General features: G+C 36.4%; 2 protein-coding genes across 3 annotated transcripts in view; both read left to right on the top strand.

Moving 5' to 3' along the window:
- LOC134665895 (uncharacterized) overlaps positions 1 to 23,439 on the top strand; it is a 286,141-nt gene that overhangs the window by 144,193 nt on the left and 118,509 nt on the right. The window lies entirely within an intron of this gene.
- The window catches only part of LOC134665877 (GATA-binding factor C-like), a 106,029-nt gene that overhangs the window by 7,585 nt on the left and 75,005 nt on the right, over positions 1 to 23,439 (top strand). For both annotated transcript variants that reach the window (XM_063522905.1, XM_063522906.1), the window contains exon 2: positions 4,721 to 5,122. In XM_063522905.1, the coding sequence (XP_063378975.1) occupies positions 4,870 to 5,122 (253 nt within the window). In that variant the 5' untranslated portion in view covers positions 4,721 to 4,869. The remainder of the gene's footprint in view (positions 1 to 4,720; positions 5,123 to 23,439) is intronic.

Genomic DNA, 23,439 nt, shown 5'->3' with positions numbered 1-23,439 from the left:
AATGTTTATCATTGGTATCGAGTTATAGGCGATCAAGATGATTTATGTAGCGAGATGGGCTACTGCTTAGGCCTGATCACTCGATTGTGATCACATCCGATAGTGGTACGATCGCCCGCGCATCGATCACACGGTACGCTATCGCCGTCGAGAGGCCAGGGCAAATAAAGCTATGCTATAATAGGGCATTATGTGGTCGTGCGCCTTTAATAGTTTTAGATCACACTTGGAATACCATTACTTGTGCATGGTTTTCGGTTTTTATTATTGATGTTTTGTTGTATTTGCTTATTTTTACTTCATTATTATTAATATTAAAGGACTCTAAGTAGATGGTTGGTCCAAAATACACTAAAATAATTACAGTTTAATGTAAATTTTTGACCTTATATTGTATTTAGTGTGATACAGCTGTATGTTTATTGGATTATACTCTGTAATCTCTTTATAATTGCAGTACCTATTCGGATGTCATAGACAATGAAACTTTTATCGACCTCTTAAGGTCAAAACGTCAATGACCAAAAACATTTAATTTAAATTTAACAAAGCACTATCAACTGCAGGGATTTTCCTTTTGATTCTAAGATTTATAACACTTATCGTAGATATTGTGGAGATATCACTACCAAAAATGTAATTTGCGATAAAATTGTGATTTCTTTATTACTTATCACCATATCCATTCCCAGTCGATCGTCAGATAACATTTAAGTAGGTTGTGATTTGTTGATCTGATTTTATTTGGGCCAATATTTATATCCTCGGTAGTAGTTAGATCTGCCGGATAGAATCATATTACTTATCTGATCTAATATTGGTAAGTGTTTATTGTCTTTATCAGTATTGAACCCACGCAGCCTTTACACTATACTTTTATGTTTATTTTAATACCCAATTACATTTTGAAAAAAAAAATTGTTCCACGTGACTCCACTTCCGTAAACATTTTAATAAGAGGTAAAGACCTTTTTCAATGGCTACGATTCAAACTTCATGGTAATGAAGTAAACATTATTAAAAAAATATTTACGGGAACAAAAACTAACTAAGAAATAACAAAATTTATTTACATAATAGATATATACAGAGAGGTATTACAGTAACCAAAGTGAAGGGCAGCCACGCTTCACTTACCCGTACATATTGACCTTACCCAAAAATAAAGTGAAATAGTTTTTCCTGACTGAAACATTTTTTCCTTAACAAACATCATACTTACATGACGTGCGACTTGCGTCAAACGTACGAATTGACGCAAGTATTGGGAGCACTCAAATGTTATCTGATTATCTGCTATAGGTACACTTGGTCTCAAGTCGTGTGAACTTATTGTTAAACGACTTCATTATAAATAGAAGGATTTTTGTCACAATTTGATTTTCCATCGTTGGGTATTTCACTTTATTTTTGGGTAAGGTCAATATGTACGGGTAAGTGAAGCGTAGCTGCAGAGTTAGTGTGGCTGCCCTTCACTTTGATTACTGTAATACCTCTCTGTATTCTATTATGTAAATAAATTTTGTTATTTCTTAGTTAGTTTTTGTTTCTTTTGTTCCCGTAAATATTTTTTTAATAATGTTTAGTTCATTACCATGAAGTTTGAATCGTAGCCATTGAAAAAGGTCTTATTACAGATCAAAATGATTAGTTTACAGTTCAATTAGAAGGAAGTGGGTGCCATATGTCCACTTTAGAGTAGGTTTTACACCTGTGAGAAAATTTGCCATTAGTTGATAGGTTTTTGTATTTTCTGTACCTAAGGTATAATAGGTACTAAACAATTCATAATTAATACTCACCTATAAAACAGTTAACAACGATATGAAAAATATCGCAGAAAATTATTTTAATCTACCTAGTCGATGTGTTGTAATGTAAGTTAAATGTATAATGTAAATTGTATTGTAATTGAAAATTAATGTTAGCTATTATTGTGCCCATACTTCGGTGATTAACTGATTGTAAGATTTACCTATAACTTATGGATACCTAAATATTATATGTATATGAATGTTATCAATAATTTTAAGAATAACAACTAAGTACAATAATAACATTTTTTTCGCCTATAGAGGCAGATTACGACGCACTTATTGTAATTCATTCGACTATAAACTAAGAAATGCACAGATTATGATCTGAATCTATGCATTACTTTGCTAATCCGCGAAAAGATAACGTGCTAGTCAGTCAGTGCTAACCCGTTATACTTACTTGCGTATTTTTTACATGCAATTAACGTTCCCACCCTCCCAACGCATAAATAAATACACTCACTATCACTATTTCTGTGAGTAAAGAATGAAAAAAATTGTTTCGCTAAAAATAAACCTTAATTCATATTTTAGAACACAATTTAGCACTTATAGTTCGTTTTTTTCAGCATTAGAAAGAACTTGCAAGAAGGTAAGCGATCTTGACATATCTTTTAATTGAAAAACGCTTTTTAAAATTCAAAAACTATTATTTATGAAAGCAGAAGTATATAAATGATTGTATTAGATTCATAATTGTTACATAATTGCCGTAACTTATTTTTAAAATGTGTTTTTCAATTAAAAGACACATCAAGATTGTTTACCTAATTTCTAATGCTAAAATAAACGAACTATAGGATACTTAGTCCGCGGTGCCGGTGAGAAACGGCGGCGTTTGATTTCCGAACCTTATCGAATAAATGACTTCCTTATCTTAAGTATTGTTGAACCTCTTCTAAACATATCTAAAATCATATATACCTAAGTGTGTCCCACTTGTATTTTTGGCAATGCCATAGAAGTATGATAAATGATAATAAATATCTACCTACTTATAAAATGCATAAATATGAATCTCTTCTTCCTCGCGTTATCCCGGCATTTTGCCACAGCTCATGGGAGCCTGGGGTCCGCTTGACAACTAATCCCATGATTTGACGTAGGTAAAATAAATAAATATGAATACCGTACCTATGTTAAACTTCTATCGGGAGCAATAGGTACGATCCGGGCATAGGAATTCAAAAACTCAAGTTACACTGAGAGAAAAATCATTAGTAAACTAAACCAGGAATTAAAAAACAGTTCTGTACTGGGGGAAAAAATGAAGTTAAGTAATAATTATAGACGTTTCACTATTTGTGTAAAGTTTATTTATTTCTACAAACAGCTCAGTAATCCTAAATCTAATTTCAACAAACAGATAATATAAATTGCAAGAACTAATAGAAATTGCAAAAGTCAATTTGTTCCTATTAGTTGACTCTCCTTGTCCTGTCAGTGTACCTTTAAAAAAAATTAGGTATATTAATGAATTTTAAGTAAACGGTAACTAGATTAAGAGTATAACATTAAACGACTCTTTATTTATATTTTTGGTTGATTGATGCACCGTAGTAACCGTAGTTAACGGCCCAAAGAGCACAAATATTACCAAACCTTTTCTTAATTAAATAAATTTTCGAACATTGTCTGTAATCTAAAAGAGCTTTTGTATTCAGAATGCAATAGCAATTAGAATAAATTATATTGCAGGCGAATTCGCGCAACGTGTTCACTGTTGTGTTTACAAAAAAATCTTAATAAATCATTTGCGTTACGGATTCAGACTTTTTCAACGGTAATTTTGAGCACTTGAAATAAATAGTTAGGATTAGGTTGTCATAATATTTGAAAATGAAAAACGCTAATAATTAGGTAAAGTATTTTTTATGTAAGTAGTAGAATTGTTATTGCAAATAAGTTTAGGTGTTTTTGGAAATTAATTAACAACAATAAAACATTAGCTCATTCATTTTGAATTGAAATAATTTTCTATAAGATGTACAGGAATAAGGATTTTTTTACTCTTTATGTAAAAACCGTAGTATAATATGTATATACTTAAGTAAGTTTGAAATGTATTGAAGAAATGACCTTGTAATAAAATACTCTTATAATATGCGTGTATCACAGAAAACAAAACTGAAATAAGATCTTATCAAAGAAATCTGCAAGCGTCAGACCTTTATAGCCTTCATAAGAACCAAAATGTAAAATGTATAGCGTTTAATGAGTTTATAAATAAGAATAAGTGTTGATACACCAAGCTCATTAAAATTCAGCTATTTGCGAGAGCTTGTACTAGAGCTAAACTCATTTCTAGCATTAAAATATTTAAAAATAACACCGACTGCTATTTATTTTAAATTTTAAATGTCCGTGTTGCTGTTTAAATATATGAATAATTCTCATTAGTCTTTGCAATTAACTCCTTTCAGTTAATTTTCTTAGTCATGCAACAAGGTTTGTTGTATTAATTACAAAGATTCTTAAAACCATCGCTATCCTCTTCAACATTGCAGGCAATTAAATGTTAATCGCTTACAAATGAATGTTTAAAAATCGATACTAGCCCGGGCACATATCAGAATTACAAATTTCCCTGGCTCACTGATATCTTTAGGAATTTAGTGGCAATAAAAATCACAGCTCGGTTGGCTAACACCGTTTAATGCGCGTTTATCGCTTATCGTCGCGATATCGCCTTGTTCGCACAATCAGTTAATCAAAGTGCAAGCGACCCGATAGCGCTGACGACTTTCGATAACGCACCTGTATTATCTTAATTGATTGTCTCTTTTTGACAAAACACCGGCCCGTGAATATTATTTAGTTCTCTTTGAAGTTGCGCAAGGACAAGCCACACAGTTACATAAATGTGTGATACCTATAAATACTAAGTTTATCTATTGTTTCAGATACGGGGCATGAACTGGCCGAGCACGTGAATTTGCCCGCGATGTTAGCACTGAGTTCGGTTACGCGTCTGTAATCGAGTCACATTAGACTGACTGTTGAAATGCGGATAGGGGAGCGGACTTATAGTGCGTGTGTGTAAAAGCGATGCATGGTTTGTGAGGTCGGAGCAGCGGTCATGGACATGAGCGGAGAGGGTGGCGGAGCGGGCGCGGGAGCGGGCACGCTGCAGCAGCGCTGGTATGACAGCCGCGTGAACGGCAGCCCGGCCGCCGGCGACGTCAACTCGGACGCGAACGGGGACGGGTTCTTCCACTCCCCGCTGGAGGGCGGCCATCACAGCCGCGCCCGCTACTACCATCAGCAGATGCACCCCTCCTACTCGGCCGCGGTCAGCTCGCATGGTAAGAATTATCTATAGGCACCTATTCCCTTAGTAGAAATTAGTTGAAGGTATAAACATAATAGAGAAAAAAAAACCCTCGTTAAGGTGACAGTCCATTTCCAACAACAGCAGCACTACCATTCATTTTCCTATGGAAATTGACAATAACACCGACGCGTTAGTACTAGTAGTGCAGCTGCGGTCAGAAATGCAATGTTACCCTTATTCGTATAATTCTTCTCGTACAAAATTTAAACAAACCAAATTCTATTCAATTGTTTAAGTATCTCACGAGAACCTGTTTAGTTGCTATGTCATTTTAGCGAAATTCCGATTCGCGAGGCATCTCAGCGGAGCCGAGCAGACCCTACCGCCGGTAGGCAGCATCGGGCCTTATCGTACATCAGACTATATCTCTTCAAAACTCCTCAATTAATTCAACGGCCCGGACAACTCAAACTCGCCATTCTGTAGGTGACAAGTTAGGTAAACACGATTTAAAATGGACCCGGGTCCCTTAAAAAAATGAGATGCGTTTTGTTTTTTCTTTTGAGGCTTAATTTTATGGAGGCTATAAAGTTTTTCGTGGAGACAGGTGGCTCTTCTTTATAGTTTAACGACTCGGTCGGGCACGGAGGAAAGTTCATCTATAGCGGGGTGTTTAGAGGCGAGATTGGCGTGCCCGCGCGAGGGGGCGATTAGAATTTATTTAGCGGTGCGTCGGTAGTGATGTGACAGTCAAGAAACTGTGTCATTTCTCGGAATCGGAACAGGGAATTGATTTGGTCGCGTTCCCAGCATAGCTGGGGTTCTAAGGTCCACCACCTTGCATTTTGGAGACAAAGCAAACCGCTTGGAACAGGTGTTCCTGGGGATGATCTGAGCCGATTAAGCCCGGTTGCCAAGAGGTTCCACCCAGCAGGTGGGCAGGGGAGGGGGGGCAAAAGTGGCTCCGGCGCGCCTCACTCTAAGCTATATATCTGCATACATCTAGCAAGTATATCAAGTTTGGTGTCTTTTTCGTGTAATTCGAGGATGAAAAATTCATTTCTGTGACTAAATTTTCACTCTTCCATACAAAAAAATCGAGAAATTAAAAATTCCAAAAAAATCTTTTCACTTTTTATTTCGAAAATCCTCTACAAAATTAAAACTATGAGAATTTGCTCTAGAAAAAAAATACCTGTGAATAGCCCAGTTATCCTACTATATAGAATAGTAAACTTGTTAAACATTTTTTTTTCATAACTCTGATAAAAAAAATGTTTTGTGTCGCGCGGCGTACCTGCATTGTAAGAGCGGTATGCAGCGTTTAGGATTTTTAAGTATGTTTCGATGGTTTCTGATAAGTTGTTATTCTTCTGGTTGTAGAAAATTACTTCTGGACGTGATATATATACAAATATAAATTAAATGTATAAATATAGATGTTGGGAAAACTTTCGCCAATAGAGTTATTATAAATGTGATAAAATTAACAAAGCAGATATTTGATTAAAATGCGGGTTAAAATACGAGTAAGATATATATTGTTCGCAATTGCCACTATATGCCCATGGGTCCGTGCATTTTAGTTTTTTCTTAACGCAGTTGCACCTCCCTGCGCATTTTGTTTTGCAGCGGCAACGAATAAGCTCTAAACAAGCAGCAGCCGCCGCAGGTATGTAGGCTTGTACATATGGGCTCCCAATAACCATTTTGTTTGGACCAGCTCCAGTGAGCAGGACATGGAAGCTGTTGCTGAGGGGCTATAATCTGTCCCCAAACATAGCCTCCTTGGTAAACTGCACGGAGAATATGTTTACGTAGGTAGCGCATCTTCCATTGGAGGCAGATTCTCTAACTGAAGATTATTTTTTGTAAAAAGTACTTTTCGGCACTCTTTTACACTTGTACTTGTACCTGATCCGAACACTGTAACACAATGCATAGTATCAAAATAATGTCTAAGGACCAATTCACATCTCGTAATTCAAATCTGTTCAGATTTAATATTGTAAGACTCTTACTTGTCATACAAGACAATAACATTTTTTTCCAAAATTGGCTGCTCAATGTTGTTTTGTTTACCGTATTTAAATCCCTCCGGAACATTACAAGGACCACTAAAACCAGGATTGTCAGATCCCTCATATTTCCCACTTTTCTGTATGCTGTATGTCTCACATGGACACTAAGGGCATCCGAAAAACAGAAAGTGAATGCACTAGAGATGTGGTGCTGGAGACGAATGCTGGGCATATCATGGACTGAGCATCAATTATTGAGGAGCTTGGCATTAAAGAGCGGTTGCTTTCTACGGGCAAAACTCGGTACTCAACTTCTTTCGACACGTGTCTCGTCGAGACGGAACCTCGACAGAACGTCTAGTTGTGCAAGAAAGAGTAGGAAGTGACAGGGCTAGGGGAAGATCTCTAATGAGATGTACTGACCAAACCAAATCAGTGTGTCGGTCACAGTAAGCGAATGCTTACGGAAAGCAGCTCTACGGGAGGAATGGCGACGTGTCGTTAAATGAGTCGCTCAAAAGTTTTCATAATGGCCACGACCACTCTATCAAGAGTGTAACGAAGAAGAAGGCCCTCCGTTACAGCAGAATATGCGCTTTAAGCTTGAAATACGCTTTTTTTCCCTTTCCACACACAAAAGAAACTGTGTTGTAACCTGAAAAGGCGTGGAAGAATGGCAAGACTACTATCCTTTCTGGTCCTGTAAAATAAATCATATATCTATGAGTTACAAATAAAATCATATATTTAAAGAATGTTTGCAGCACGTGACCATTAGCCCAGTTGACCTGTCTCTTATTGCGGTGACATATTTATTTGTTTTATTTACAATTAATGGAAGAACTACAAACGTTAGCTTAAGAAAATGCAATAGCATGGCACGAGAGGAACAGGTGATTCTTTCCTGTGCCAATCCTCCATTAATTGTAAATAAAATAAATATGTCACCGCAGTATACGAGACAGCTCACCAGGGCAATTGGTCAAGTGCTGCAAACTTTCTTTAAATATATGATTTTATTTGTAACGCATAGATATATAATTTATTTTACAGGACCAGAAAGGTCAGAAGTCTTGTCATTCTTCCACACCTTTTCAGGTTGCGACACTGTTTCTTTTCTGTATGGACAGGGAAAAAAGCGTATTTCAAGCTTGGAGCGCATATCCTGCCGTAACGGAGGGGTTTAAATACGGCAAACAAGGCAATATTGAGCAGGCATTGCCAATATTGATAAAAATTGTTATTGTCTTGTATGGCAAGTAAGAGTCTTACAATAGTAAGTATGGACAGATTTGAATTACGAGGTGTGAATTGGCCCCTAGACGTTATTTTAACAAAATGCATAGTATTTTGTTACTGATTTTACGAGTACATCAGGTACAAGTACGAGTGCAAAAGAGTGCCGAAAAGTACTTTTTACAAAAAAAAAATCTTCAGTTAGAGAATCTGCATCCAATGGAAGATGCCCTACCCACGTAAACATATTTCTCCGTGCAGTTTACCAAGGAGGCTATGTTTGGGGACAGATTATAGCCCCTCAGCAACAGCTTCCATGTCCTGCTGACTGGAGCTGGTCCAAACAAAATGGTTATTGGGAGCCCATATGTACAAGCCTACCTGCGGCGGCTGCTGCTTGTTTAGAGCTTATTCGTTGCCGCTGCAAAACAAAATGGGCAGGGAGGTGCAACTGCGTTAAGAAAAAACTAAAATGCACGGACCCATGGGCATGTAGTGGCAATTGCGAACAATATATATCTTACTCGTATTTTAACCCGCATTTTAATCAAACATCTGCTTTGTTAATTTTATCACATTTATAATAACTCTATTGGCGAAAGTTTTCCCAACATCTATATTTATACGTTTAATTTATATTTGTATATATATCACGTCCAGAAGTAATTTTCTACAACCAGAAGAATAACAACTTATCAGAAACCATCGAAACATACTTAAAAATCCTAAACGCTGCATACCGCTCTTACAATGCAGGTACGCCGCGCGACACAAAACTTTTTTTTTATCAGAGTTATGAAAAAAAAATGTTTAACAAGTTTACTATTCTATATAGTAGGATAACTGGGCTATTCACAGGTATTTTTTTTCTAGAGCAAATCCTCATAGTTTTAATTTTGTAGAAGATTTTCGAAAAAAGAAGTGAAAAGATTTTTTTGGAATTTTTAATTTCTCGATTTTTTTGTATGGAAGAGTGAAAATTTAGTCACAGAAATGAATTCTTCATCCTCGAATTACACGAAAAAGACACCAAACTTGATATAGTTGCTAGATGTATGCAGATATATAGCTTAGAGTGAGGCGCGCCGGAGCCACATTTGCCCCCCCTCCCCTGCCCACCTGCTGGGTGGAACCTCTTGGCAACCGGGCTTAATCGGCTCAGATCACCCCCAGAAACACCTGTTCCAAGCGGTTTGCTTTGTCTCCAAAATGCAAGGTCCCCTTAGAAAACAGGACCTTAGAACTTCTGCTAGCAGTAACGTGCGTTGGTTTATGCGGGCGGGGTTTGTCGTTATCGTGTCGTGTCGAGTGTCGGGCTTCTTGTCGCCCTGATTACATCTGGATTTGGTGAATTCATTTGTGAAGCCCACCGGTCGCTCCATAACATGTTATTACTCAAGACATCGATTTCCACGAACGGATTAACTTAACTTATTTAATTAGACTTTTTCCAACTGCGCCATGAAAATGTCTGAGTAGTTTTAAGATCCTGGATTATGTCATTGAAAAGTGTCGTTTAAGTTTCTTTGTTGATGGCCTTGCTCCTCAAGGAGTGATAAAAAGTATTTTTTAGTGTAGTGAGGTTCACATAAAGTTGTTACGATGACAACTGGGATCGTTTACACCGCGGACAGTTTACGACCGCGCTGTATTATCGTCGCCTGACCACCGTCTTAATACTTACCTACTCGTAGGTATCGGCTTTGTTTATATTATTTATAAATACCTATACTTCTAAACTACAAACTTCAACATTTATTCAGCAAATAGGCCACAAGGGCACTTTTACACGTCAACATTTAATTTACATACAAGTAAAAATAATAACAATACATCACCGCGTAGGTATATCTAATTTACCGCAATGTTATGATCGTAAAATATGGTTCCTGGGAAGAAGTACCTAACTACTGATTAGATATGGGCTCATTGACGCGCCAGATTCGCTTATGGATAATATTAAAATGGCTATACTAAAATTTCCAATTTTAATCGAACCTGCTCGCTAATTTTCACTATTATTTATTGGTTGAGAAATACGTCTTGTAGAGGAGAAGTAGGGTAGATATGTATGTTCTGGACCAGAGTAGGTATTTAAGTCCCCCCTCCCCCGCGGGGGACATCCGGACATTTTTGCCCAAGTTGATTCCTGTGGAGACGTTTTGAAATGCGAGCGTCAACAGTTAATGAAATTAATGTTTATAATATCTACAAAGTACCTAGAGTTAGAACTAAGAGAAGTCTGCAACGATTTTGATAGCACCGCAGTTCAAGTGTTATTTTCACGTCATAATTTCATAAAAGTTTGACATGTAAAATAACACTTGAACTGCTTGTGCTATCAAAATTGTCGCAGACTTATCTTGGTCTAATTCTATCTCTCCCAGCTTATAAAATGTATATCTTTGACTAGGTACCTAATATAAAGTTAAATACCTGGGAGGCCGACCGCTTTGCTCGGGAAACATATAAAAACTCAAAAATGCGCGTTTTCCCAGAGATAAGACCTAGCTAGATCTACTTATCGCCCCCGAAAACCCCCATATAGCAAATTTCATCTAAATCGAAATTGCTCGTTTAAAGGTATTAGATTAAATTATAAAGGTAATTATTAATTTTAAGTTTTTTGTATAGGATTTAAAATACAAAGCCCGCAATTCGTTTAGTTTTTTCAAAATTGTAAAACATTTCTTTATATTTATTCAAACGTAATTGCACAAAACATAAAAATAATGTACAAATGGCGACTTAATGCCTAATGGCATTCTCTACCAGTCAACCATCAGACCAAACAGAGGCATGTAAAAATGGACATGTAGAGACATGTTCTTTTTTAATTACTTTAACATTTTTTGTTTCCGTTTTTGGACACATACGTGTGAAAAGTAGTCGCGATGATAATTGCACATGATGCCTTATTCGCCTTAATGATCTTTTTTGCCGAGAATATTATGCTGCAATTACATACACTCCTTGGAATGTTGCTGGCGCGAAATAGACTTAACATAATGAGTTTTTTGAAAGGGGTAGAAATGCACCAAGTTGTTTATAATTTTTGTAGTTTTAACTATTAAGAGCATGTTTAACTTTAGTGTTCACATTTGGCTTTTCTGTTCCCGAAGTTTCAGAGGATTGGTGATACTCGTTGGTACAAATGATAAATTCAGACAAAACCGAGAACTACAGATGTGCAAGTTGCGGAAAAATTCGAAATAATTTAAAAAATGTTTTAAAATTTTGATATTTTGATAAAAGACATTAATAACCTATTGCCACATGTTTCATCGCGTGGCCTGAGTCTAGATTTCTCCGAGCATCCCAAAAGCCGAGGTTGCCCGATCGTTGAAGCGACACCCTCCTGTATTTTATTTTTTAATCGTTTACAAAGTTGTGATGGGAACGTTGGCTGGGTAACTCGATACAAGGCCCTCCATTTGACACGTTCGCTTGATTTATTATGTACTCACTCGATTGATCATTTGGAGGATATTTGTTTTTTTCAGTTTACGATTCACTTTAATGGTTATTTTTATTTTAGACACGTGACACCTTGCTTGTAGAAAATGTTGAAGTTCAAAACATTTTGATATAAGTAACACACAAATAGGTGCCTACCTACTTAAATGTGTTAATGATACCTAAGTATTAATCGCGAACCTATTTTTTTTAACCGGCATTATTTCTGGAAAATATTTTACGCTTCAACATCTAGGAAAGGCTATCTTGAAGCACTATTTAAAACCAAGGATCAAATCTTTTTTATGGACCTGGAAATTCTGGGAAGAAAATGACTGCGATGAATCTTTTGATATTACTTTTGTTTGCCAATTCCTATGTTTTTCATAATTTCGTCTATAAGTAAACAATAGGTAACATTGTTGTTTTTCATTTTAAGAAACATATTATTCAGCACCATTTTTTTATATGTCGGACATCTAGATATTCACTATTTTTTTTTTCATATCATAACGATTCAAATTAAGAATCCCTAATTCAGTTCGACGTTCTCCAAAAGTCAAAACTAAAAAGAGCGAAAACAAGAAGTCAGCATCAGATTCTTTTTGCCCACAAGTTTAGGCGACTAGCTGGACAGCAAATGAGATTTTTCCAATTACCCCGCCCGAACAAGACGGACTGTCTTTTTCATCAGCCCTTCACTATCTGTGGCCGCACACTGGATCGAGTGCACTTTTATTGTAAAGGTTCACTTGTGCTGGGAATTGGGTGCTGTGCTATCTAGTTCCAATTCACGTTCGTTCAATCAATGTTGTCAACCGTTTTTATATGTTGTGCACTTTACAACATGGTGCATGGTATAATAATATACTCCGCCTGGTACTCTCTTCCCGTCTTTTCTAGGTCACCTGACTGACACAAGCCTACGTCATCATGCGACAGCGCTATATGATAATATGCGATAGCGCTATATATAGCGGCCATGTTAGTGTGACGTAGGCCTGTGTCACTCTGGGAAGAGAAGACCATGTTTTATTAGACTATGACATGGTGCAAGCTGCTGCAAAAAGTCCCAACGTGGTTATAATTATAATACTTAGGTATATGTAAAAGTAGCTTTGTTGGTAATTAGGTATTTTGATCGGTTAAAATTTATACTTATTTGCACAATCGTGAGCAAAATTTATTAAGGCATTTATTACTTTATTATCGACTAGGTATTGGTACAAAAATAGAAATTGAATAATAATCCTGCTTTTGTAATGATAACTAAATTATTATAGTATTTCTTTCCGGATAGGTACTTACAGTTACTTAATAAAATAACTAAATACTTACTTAGTTACTTAATAAAATATCATTTCACTAGTTTCACTGACTAAGAATAACTTAAATCTCCCATTAAAAAGAAATATTTAAAGAAGACCCCATTTAAACAGTTTCTAATTCTATGCAAACGCGCCTAAATAGGGCACTAACAATGCTGCATTACATAGGACTATCGTGGGATCCATGGATCCTAGCTCCTTTGTGGTTTGGCAACGTGCGTGTCACACGTAAGTACACGGTGCGTGCGCATGTGAGCCCCGCGCGCGTGTGCGTGCGCACGGACCCGCAGATTGGTGCAATTAGCCAGGAGGCGGGGCCTGCGTACGCGGCGACATCTCCTCCCTGTGTGCGTCTGACGCTAAATTATTTAAATTAATCGATTATTTAGTCTTATTGCGATCCGATGGGCACAATTGGTCGTGTGTTATAATGATGTTAGGTACGTCTGGAATCGAAATTCCATCTTAACAAGGTACTTTATTGCTAAAAAAATGGCAATTGTTTTAGTGATGGTGACCATTTAAATCAGATAAGAGAAAATTACTTAATACTCAGAACCATTTATTTTTAAAGAATAACTAGGTAAGAAAGAACATATTTTGCGCTAAAATAGGTATATTAATGGGTAAATCCATGCTGCTTATAAATGCTAACGCCGCCATAAACATGGGCCTAAACGAATAAATTAAAACAAGCAACACAACTCAAAAGTATTCGCGTTAGGGGCTGGCTGGGCATGCATAAACAAAAGACGGCGCGACTCGAAACAGCCAAGTGTAATGAAATAACACGAACTCGCTAAAACACATGTAGGTAGAAGTTATCTCGACAATACGCACCAATGCGCCAAACTTAGCCAATTTACATCGGTACAGGCGAGGGCACAAGTCATTCATAATTCATAAATATTACAATTGTTACAAATTTATATCATAGATATACCTACAATAGGTACGCGAGTGGATAAACTATTTCTTGTTGTTATTGTGTCCCGTCAGCCTAGGGAAAATGTTTGCTAATTTAATTTGTTAGAAAAATGTTGAACCTCGTTCTACTAACATAGGTACTTAGTAGGTAAATGGCCCATTATGGAAAGAGCTTATTAATATACCTACCTAACTATAAGGCATATTTGTTTAATTTAAATTATTTTAAATACTAAAAAACATTGTCACCGACTTAATGTCATACCCTCATAATTTATACCTAATTATTGTTGGTAGAATCGTACGAAGTCCAAAAATAATCTCAATAACGGAAGTTATTATCCGTGCTTTTGTGATAATGATAATGCTTATCATTTTCTGAAAATAGCAATTGGATATAGATTGTCAAATGGGGGTTACCTACTTGCGAACGAAAAATTAGAATCTATTCACGCTTATAAAAGTATGACATTTTGAAAGTAGGCATTAGGCAAGCTTATAAGAACAGGCCATTTTTTGGCGCAGGGACATTTAGATGCTTTGGCACAATTTTTTTTTCAATGACAAATCCACACCGTTATGTTACATGGTTTGATATAAGAAGGTATAACATAATTGAATACTCCTCCTTCACCAAGGAGGAGTTTTGGCCGAAGGGTGTCAAGTTCCGGCGGTTCCGCGGCCGGCTCCCTGACACTGCGGGGTTGCGAACTGCATCGCAGCCATAATTGTGCTTTTAGTTTTAAGATATATTTTGTAAAAATATGTATGCTAGTTTTAAGGTATTTATCTGTGGGCCAATAGTTGCCTGAAAATAAATGTTTTCATTCATTTTCATTTGATAACTTTTTTGTTTTTATATCGCTTCAAACAACTAAAACTCAAAACATGAAATGAATGGGTGGGTACCTATTCTATTCACCTGGCACTTGTGCACTCGCTGGTACGCAGGCATAGCTCACGCGAACGGAAATGGAGTATTGCTTAACTTTCCAGACGCGGCCGAATTTGCTGCCAGCCACAGATCACCGTGCCAATAGATAGTGCATATAAGGACCCCTATTCGACAAGCGACGTTTGACGTATCGTGTTGATTTCCCGTTGATGTGGGAAAAATCATAAGTTCTCGAATACGTACAATGTCAAAATTTGACATTAACAATCCACAGTTAGGGTGACAAGCAAACCAAACCGAACCACCCTTAGTTTAGAGTTGAGTTTTAGTTGTACCAAATGATATTATCCACCGTTGATGGAATCAACACTCAGTATGCAAAAAAATCAACTGTTGATTTGACGTGGATGCGAAATCTGACAGTTGTACGTGTCGAATTTGGCCCAAGACCGAGGTCCACGTTCATTGCGTGCTGTTCCGGTGTTCCCATAATACATATTTATCATAAGAGCGCAATTGACGATTAAGATCTGTGCTTTCGTAAAAAAATATCAACAAACATTGAGATCTAAGGTTAAAAGCGGACTGATTGTATTTAAAGTGGTAAATGTTACTCAGTAGGTCGGGCCTCGGCGCAGTATTTTACAAGTAGAATAGCGCATATGATTTTTGTCATAAACGCTTCATACTTAATGCGGGGTCTGTGTGAGGTGTAGTCTATGCTGTATGTATAAATACAGAAGAGCGCAACCTTTCCTAATTTACCACGCTATGGCAAGCGTGCAAGTATATGACCCTTTAAAATTCTTTATAATACGCCATAACCCGCACAACCTACATACATACTTCATATACCTACTATGTTGGAACCACCATCACTCGCACAGGTTTTAATATCACTAATAAACATTGTAGGTTAATTAACTGAAGATATAGCCAGTATATCAAATGATAATTCATTTTATAATAAGTTAAAAAAATGGCTAATTGACAATGCCTTTTACGACATTAATGAAATATTGTAAAACACAGTAAAATAGAATAATTTTCATGAGTATTTTTATTACATAGGTAATTTGTGTACGAACAATAATTAATTTTATTGTACACATTTGTGTATAATTTTCATATCATTATTTTGATGTTTTGCTTAGTTATTAATGTTATTATTTCACCGATTGTATATTTGACGTGTAATGTATGTGTACATTATTAATAATAAATATGAATATGAATAACCTACCAACCATCGGAACCATAATATGATTTGTAGTATGCTAGTTTTACGGTATTTATATATGTAGGTGTGGGCTACAAGTTGCCTGAAATAAAAAAAAACATTCTTTCATTCATTCATTAAACAGCACAAGGACGGTAAATAGGATATCTAGAGTCTTTCATCTAGTTTTCATGTCCGATACGCCGATATGATATAATTATTAAACAGTGTAGCTACAGCTACCTAATGGGGAAATAGACATAGGTAATTAAAAACGTTATATATAAATAAATATAAAAAACTAAACCATTACATCAATCCAAAACTTTACAATTAAGCAAACTTAAATAATCTAGAACCACTGACTAATACCATTTATAAGTACTTCTTCTAACACTCTCTTACGCTCAGTCATCAGTCGCCCATAATATAAATAAGGCATTGTTTTTCAAATATATTAGCTCTCTCCAATATCTATTATAATAGGTAGGATAGCGCGCTCGAAAGCGGAGCGATACCAAGTTAATTGATATCGTGAGCACGTCTTTAAGTAAAAATCCGGTAACTATACCTATACCTGTAACAATACCTGTCCGTGTTCTAACATACTTTTAAAACACAACCATTCGGTTTTTACAAAGAAAGTGCATTTATTTGTATGTACATAGTATATATTTTTACTTAATAACAATAACGGATAATACATCTACATAATTACAAATGAACAAGGACATTTAACATTGCCAGATGCTTAGCCACTTATAGGTGACCACAGCTCACAGTTTTTAGCCAGTCAGCCATAATTACTTCTAATCTACTGCCTTAGTTAAAAGGTAGAGCTATAGTATTTGTTATCAGAGAGTCATTTCCTAACCTATTTCAGTTTTGCCAAATCCATTTCTTCTGTCTTCATATCTTACTCTACTTTTAAAGAACTTGCAATTAATCTGGTCTTCTACTAGTAGCGGTTTCTAAATTTTATGTTGCATTTGTAATTAGATTCCTTCGTAAAACGTGAAATCGAACACTGTGCATAACAGAAGCTCATCAAGAATAATTAAGTGTAATCTGCCGTTAGCCATTAAAGCCGTTTACTGGCCGTCACAATACATTAACCGCCTCTTCTAAGTCGGATAACGTGACGCAACGGTCCCATTGTGGACTAGCAATGACTGATTACATGAACTAAATACGATAATCCCATTATAACTTTACGATAAAGTTAGTCAATTTTTTTAAGTATCCAAATTTTAGGAACTGCTCCGAACACCTTAAATCGGTGGAACTATACTAGACTATACGTATAGCGTATGAAACAACCTAAAGTATCTGCGATTACTTTTCCAAATAGAGAAGTGATATAGGTTCCTACATATATCTCTACAGTTTGCGGTCAAAAGTATTTGCAACAGTTTGATATGGTCTTCATGTCCTTAGAGATATATTTATTTTTGTTAAACTATCAGAGAATGATAGATAGGTACTTTTGACTCATAGTCTGATACACTGCGTTGGATGCTGACTGTACCTAGTTTTTGGTATGAACAGCAACATGCCCACTTCTTTAACTACCTGTTCGACCGACGATGAGTAGGTGAGCGACTGTTATCTATTATTTTCTAGCGCATGTTACTTAGGTAATCATGTAAGTGTAGATGATAGCCCAGAATTTTTCTAAGACATAACTCAAACTCGCCTTAATTCTTTTGATTCTAAATATACTACCTATATATTTTAATTTTAAATATGTTTATGTCCAATGCCAAAACTGATAAAATCAGACACTTGTTTTTTTAGACCCGTAACCGTAATCTGTAATTTTCAATCATAACATAAAATGTTTCTTACTTTCTTCACTATTAAAATTTTATTAATAACATTTTTACAACTTTATAACAAATATTTAGTTATCAATCTTTAAACTGTCCAATTTAATTTTAGTCCTATTATGTTACTCACTGCAAATACTTAGATTAAGTAGGTCCACAAACTAGGCTTACCAACCTAGTTTCTTTACCTAGCTTAGTTAGCATCTATATCTAGTATAATTAGATATACACCATAGAAGGCAAGTGGACTACACCGTGCTAGAAATTACAATCTATTTTTATACCTTTGTTGCATTCTGTAAACATGTTAGCGGCCGCGCGTGGCGGAGGTATCGATTAGTCCGCCCCGTAGCAGTGGTAGTTACAATTAGAAAAATCGATCGCTACCAAATAGAAGAGAAAACAACGGTTAGTTTTATTGCCGGTGCTTACCGCTCGAAAGTTCGCCTGACTCGATCGCCATCTACGTGCGCACTAGGTGACCTAATTAGTTAACTTTTTCGAATCGGCGTTTTGCCCTAACATTTGTTGTAACTAATTTAGATGGAGTTTAATTTGGACATTAGAAAATAAGCATATTGAAAACTTGGGTTCAAATAAATTTCGAAGCGGTAGAGTTTAATTACCAAAACAGCCTAACAAGTATAAACAACCACCAAAAATATAGCGTGTCAGTTTATACTTAGTTAATTTTCTTCCGCCCTTATGACTTTTAATTTATTCCAATTAATATCCTTAAAGTTGCCTACGTCACTACGACGTACTTAATACAGTGTCTATAGTTCCCATCGAGTTTTTTTCTAATCGCTCATTATTAGGCCCGATATAAAAAAGGCCAGGCGTCCGCTCGAGTGCACTGGCGTTCGTCCACCAAAGAACTTAATGTATTCATTTTGCTTTTATAGCTTTCGCGTGATTAACTTTGATTGATTGCATCCAAATATTGATATTTGATATTAAAATCTGTGACCGGCGCTGCGTAAACGGGACGGGGTTATACGAGGATACTCGGGAGGGAAGGGTCCGGCGAACTGTTTATTCTGTATTCAGATGTGATAAGGTAATTGTATTGTAATATTGAATAATATGGTTTTGCAGCTGAAATAATACCCCTATATCGATCCGTTAGCACTTATACTTTCCCATTGAGAATGAAAACTTTACATTTTAAGTTTCATTTTGAACGATTACCTATGGCGTGGAATTCATTAATTGTCTCCATCCAAATTGGAGGTTGGTAGGGTGTACATTGTTTCCGGTCGGTTGGCATGGTGACGGTGATGCGCGCCGAGCTTGATGGATGAAGGTAGCGCAGGCATGCGGCTCAGCCACATGAATTCGTGTAGCGAGCACCACCTTCCAACTACCAACACTAAAACAAAACAATACCCAACTGGAACCATACTGCATCGCCATAAAGCTCTAAATCGCCTGTAAACTGATACTCACAAAATGTAGTAATAACTTTGTACGAGATGTACGTAGTGTAGATGAGTCGGTGGTTTTGTCACGATTTGTCATACATTGAGCTGTGGTTACGGGCATCCCTCTAGGATGCTTGTTCTGAGTGAGCAGAAGTTATGAGAAGCATGCTATGGGAAAGATCATTCCGGGTAGCCATAGATTTTGTTTTTAATTGATAATGCTGTGTGGCATTCGCTTAATGGAGGTCGTGCAGGAAAGTTCGCTTTTACATTTGACCGGCTCCCAAGAGCGGCCATTTGTAGATGTATAAGTCGCGAATCGAGCTATATGGGTAATATAATATCTGTCCAGGTATTCTATAAAAATTCAACATTGATATCATGAGATCGTGACAATGATTGACAACATTAAGGGTTTAATCCAGTTTTGCTGTTGCCGCAAACTAACGACCGGCTTCTCGGTAAAAGGGTAATTAAATTTGGAAAAGCTGTACATATTAATAACCTTATTTTGACCAAACACCGAGTAAATGGGGGCTCGAGGCCATAAGTTGCGTGGTGACGTCCGCGAACGCACCTATAAATCGCCGAGAAATTACGATTTGGGTATGTTTTTCATTAAGGCCATAAAAATTTTTGCTTTTTAAACATTAGGGCTGACCGTAAACGGCGTTAAGCGGCGCTCGGAATGGGAGCCTATTTTCGCAGCACATTACTGAGGATGAATGATTTCCTGGCCGCCATGATTTATTCTACTGCGGCTGCGCGCCGCGACACAGACTCATTACTAGCCACGAATAAAGAATGGACACTCCGCGCTAAGAAAGAAGATATCGCATTAGTCTTTCTTTGTACGACTGGAGATAGCCATCGGGACGGTTTATCTGCTACTTAATTTCGATTTGTTTACTGGAATACCAAAAGTCACCTTGCGTGTTTGGTGTCAATGATTTTTTTTGTTTGATAAAATTTTAATTAGTCTGTATTAAAGTGACTTTGGTATGATTTTGATTTGACTTTCTTGTCACTTACATGAACTTGTCGCACATTACTATCTTTCATTTTTTTACTATCGTCATTTAATTTCCAATACCTACCTATAAGACGGCTGAGGATTGGCACAGGCTGTCATATTAGATATTAGCACATTTATTAGTTACTTTGGAGTTTGCGATAGTCTATCTTACAAAATGCGTATCAGGTGGCCTAGCCAAGATTACCTACCGATGAACGCCAATCGAAAAGTAAAACAAAATCGGGATTGAACGATGCCACGGAAAAATCACGTCATCATTTTCATATATTATTGAAGCTTCGATTGGTGTTTTCTTGTATAATCACATGGCTGGCCCCTTGATACATGCATGCAACCTTCAATTGGGTAGGTAAAGTTTTTTGAAGATAGGCAAATTATATTTTTTCCCGATAGTATTCATTATAGCGATCACGGAAATGCAGCTCTTTTATTTTTATATCATTTTATTGATTAAATATAATTTTTTAAATGATCGATATGACGTTTGTGAGGTGAAATGGCAGACTCGAGTAATTAATTCCTTTGCGCGCTGTAAATGGGCCGAGATAGAAAAAAAATCGATGTCAACTGTCAGTGTCATTCTTGGAAAATAACTTGCAAATAATTGGAAAATAATGGTCGGACGAAACCACGGACGAAACATTTGTGTTTTCTTGTACGAGGGGCAAACTGAAAGTGTTTAGAATAGAAAAAGCTGAAGTAATTAGGACGTTACTCTTTATTTTAATGCGTGCTTTATCTCTTTCTGACCGCGCGTACAAATTTTCATTAGGATAGGATTACCCTGAAGCGGACACAGCTCATTCTTCCAATGCCTTTTTTGTATGGCGATTTTAGGTCCTCGGAGGTTTTGTATGAAATTCATGAGGTACCCATCAGGATTCAAGCTTTTTTGACACAAAATAATTTAAGCAAGATTTTTTTAACAGTGTCATATGAATACTGAGGGATATCAAAAACTACTGATATACAATTTTTTGCCAGTATTTTTTATTAACCGCACAACTATGCGATGTAAACTTTTGACGTCACTCTTGAATGACATGCTTCTCTATGATCATCCGTTGAATAACTACAAAAGCGGTTATATGTGTAATTTAAAAAAGAAACAGACGTACAAGAACTAGGCTTCATTATGAAACTATAACTGAAGCCTACTGTAACTCTGTTGTTGGCTGAGCCCACAATGAAAATCGTTATAAATAGTAATACGAAAAAATTCTTAGGTCGAAATTGGAATAACGTTCGACGTACAATTTCCAAATTGCCATCAATCCTGAAACACAGATAACTACCAAATTGCATATACCTCAAAAAAAGTATAAAGAGTTATATTTTTATAAATAATATGCCTCTTTTTGTTATATGATCTCTAAGTAGCGTTTTCTAAGAACTTTCAGAGTTGCCTACGTAATTGGATGTCGGTGTGATTTCTAGAATAAGTATTTTTAACGTCCCTAGCACGATCAACACGGATATTTTGATAATGATAACGATTGCTTTCGACTACTTGGTACTGCTTCTTGGAGAACATTTTCATTAACGCCTTCACCACGACTCTTGGACTGCTACACGAGTCATTTTGGATCTCAGTATCAACACAATAGATGGAGACGATCCCGGAAACGTTCGAATGGAAATAGAATATTACAGAGATGAACTCAAAAGTGCGTCGTACCGTCTTGTAGGAAGTACAGACGTTACTTTCCAAATTCAGCGTATTTGAGCACACCAAAGTCTTTAACAGCGATTCGGTGCCAAACTTTGAAGATATATTGGCCAAAATGGTAACTTATACGTTTGTGAGGACTATATAAACGTGATTGTTGTATTATACATACATGATGATTAAGATTGTAATAGTCTTATAACTAGGTCGTTATTGGCTATTATATATGGGCTCGGCAAGGTGTTCACAATATCTGAACACGCACGCCCTGATAATAGAGGCGTGTTCAGATATTTATGAGCACCCTAGCTGCACCAATATATCTGATGGCGACTGTACTTTAGAAAACTTATAATATAAATCCAAAATAATATAATATAAATCCAGTAAATTCCGTTTCGTTTTATTTTATAAATCCACAAATTATTATCCTTAAGCATTAACATTACAACAGTATATAGGATCACGCTGTGTGGCGTGCCCTTGAAGAGAGTTGAAAGGTTCAAATATGGTCAATATGGATAAGTATGTCTGTAGGGTAAATGTGCTTCACGTTGGGGCCTGTTTACATATTGATTAGTGTTGATTGCGGGTTTAATACATTTGCCACTATACACAAGTAGTAAGTGTATCAACTCGCAAAAATACTACATTTTTGCTTCCATTGAGGTATACATAGTAAGCACTATTCTCAAATTATGTGAGGAAATAAAACAAATTCAATTTAGTAAAGCGTATTTAATAGGGGTAAAGTGACGCGAATACAATTAAAAAAACAACGCATATTCTTAGTTTATATTAAATGTAGATGGCTTTTTAGTTTTCACTTGGTCACAGAAATACGCTAAAAACCACTTTCAGAGTAGGTGTTTCTTGCGTTTTGGCTGTCCTTCTTGTGTCCTTCCACAGCATGAGCATGTCGTAAGTCCTGTTGTATTTGTCCCTGGACTTAGCAGGAAGCTAGTTATTCATTATTAAGTTTGCTTCTGCTTTCAAATGAGGCGGTGTGCCGTCTATTCCAGGTCGTTATCGTCACTTGAACTCATTTTGTTTATTACGAGTATTAAAATAACAAGCGGTAACTTATTGAGTATTGCACAACGAATAAACTTTGCCGCCTTTTAGTTGCATATTTTTTAAAATTATATTACCATAGATACTAAGCATACGGTACGCGCATGCGTCAATCCGCGCGCACCGCGCAGCGCCCTTTCGCGGTGCTAAAGCGGTATCCAGACGGGACTGATAAAATCGGTCGATTTGATCAGAAATGAAATTGGCGTCAATCTCCAATTTTAGATTTATGGT

The sequence above is a fragment of the Cydia fagiglandana genome, chromosome 7, assembly GCF_963556715.1.
Source record: "Cydia fagiglandana chromosome 7, ilCydFagi1.1, whole genome shotgun sequence".
Taxonomy (NCBI): domain Eukaryota; kingdom Metazoa; phylum Arthropoda; class Insecta; order Lepidoptera; family Tortricidae; genus Cydia; species Cydia fagiglandana.
This window is presented reverse-complemented; position numbering and strand designations above follow the sequence as displayed.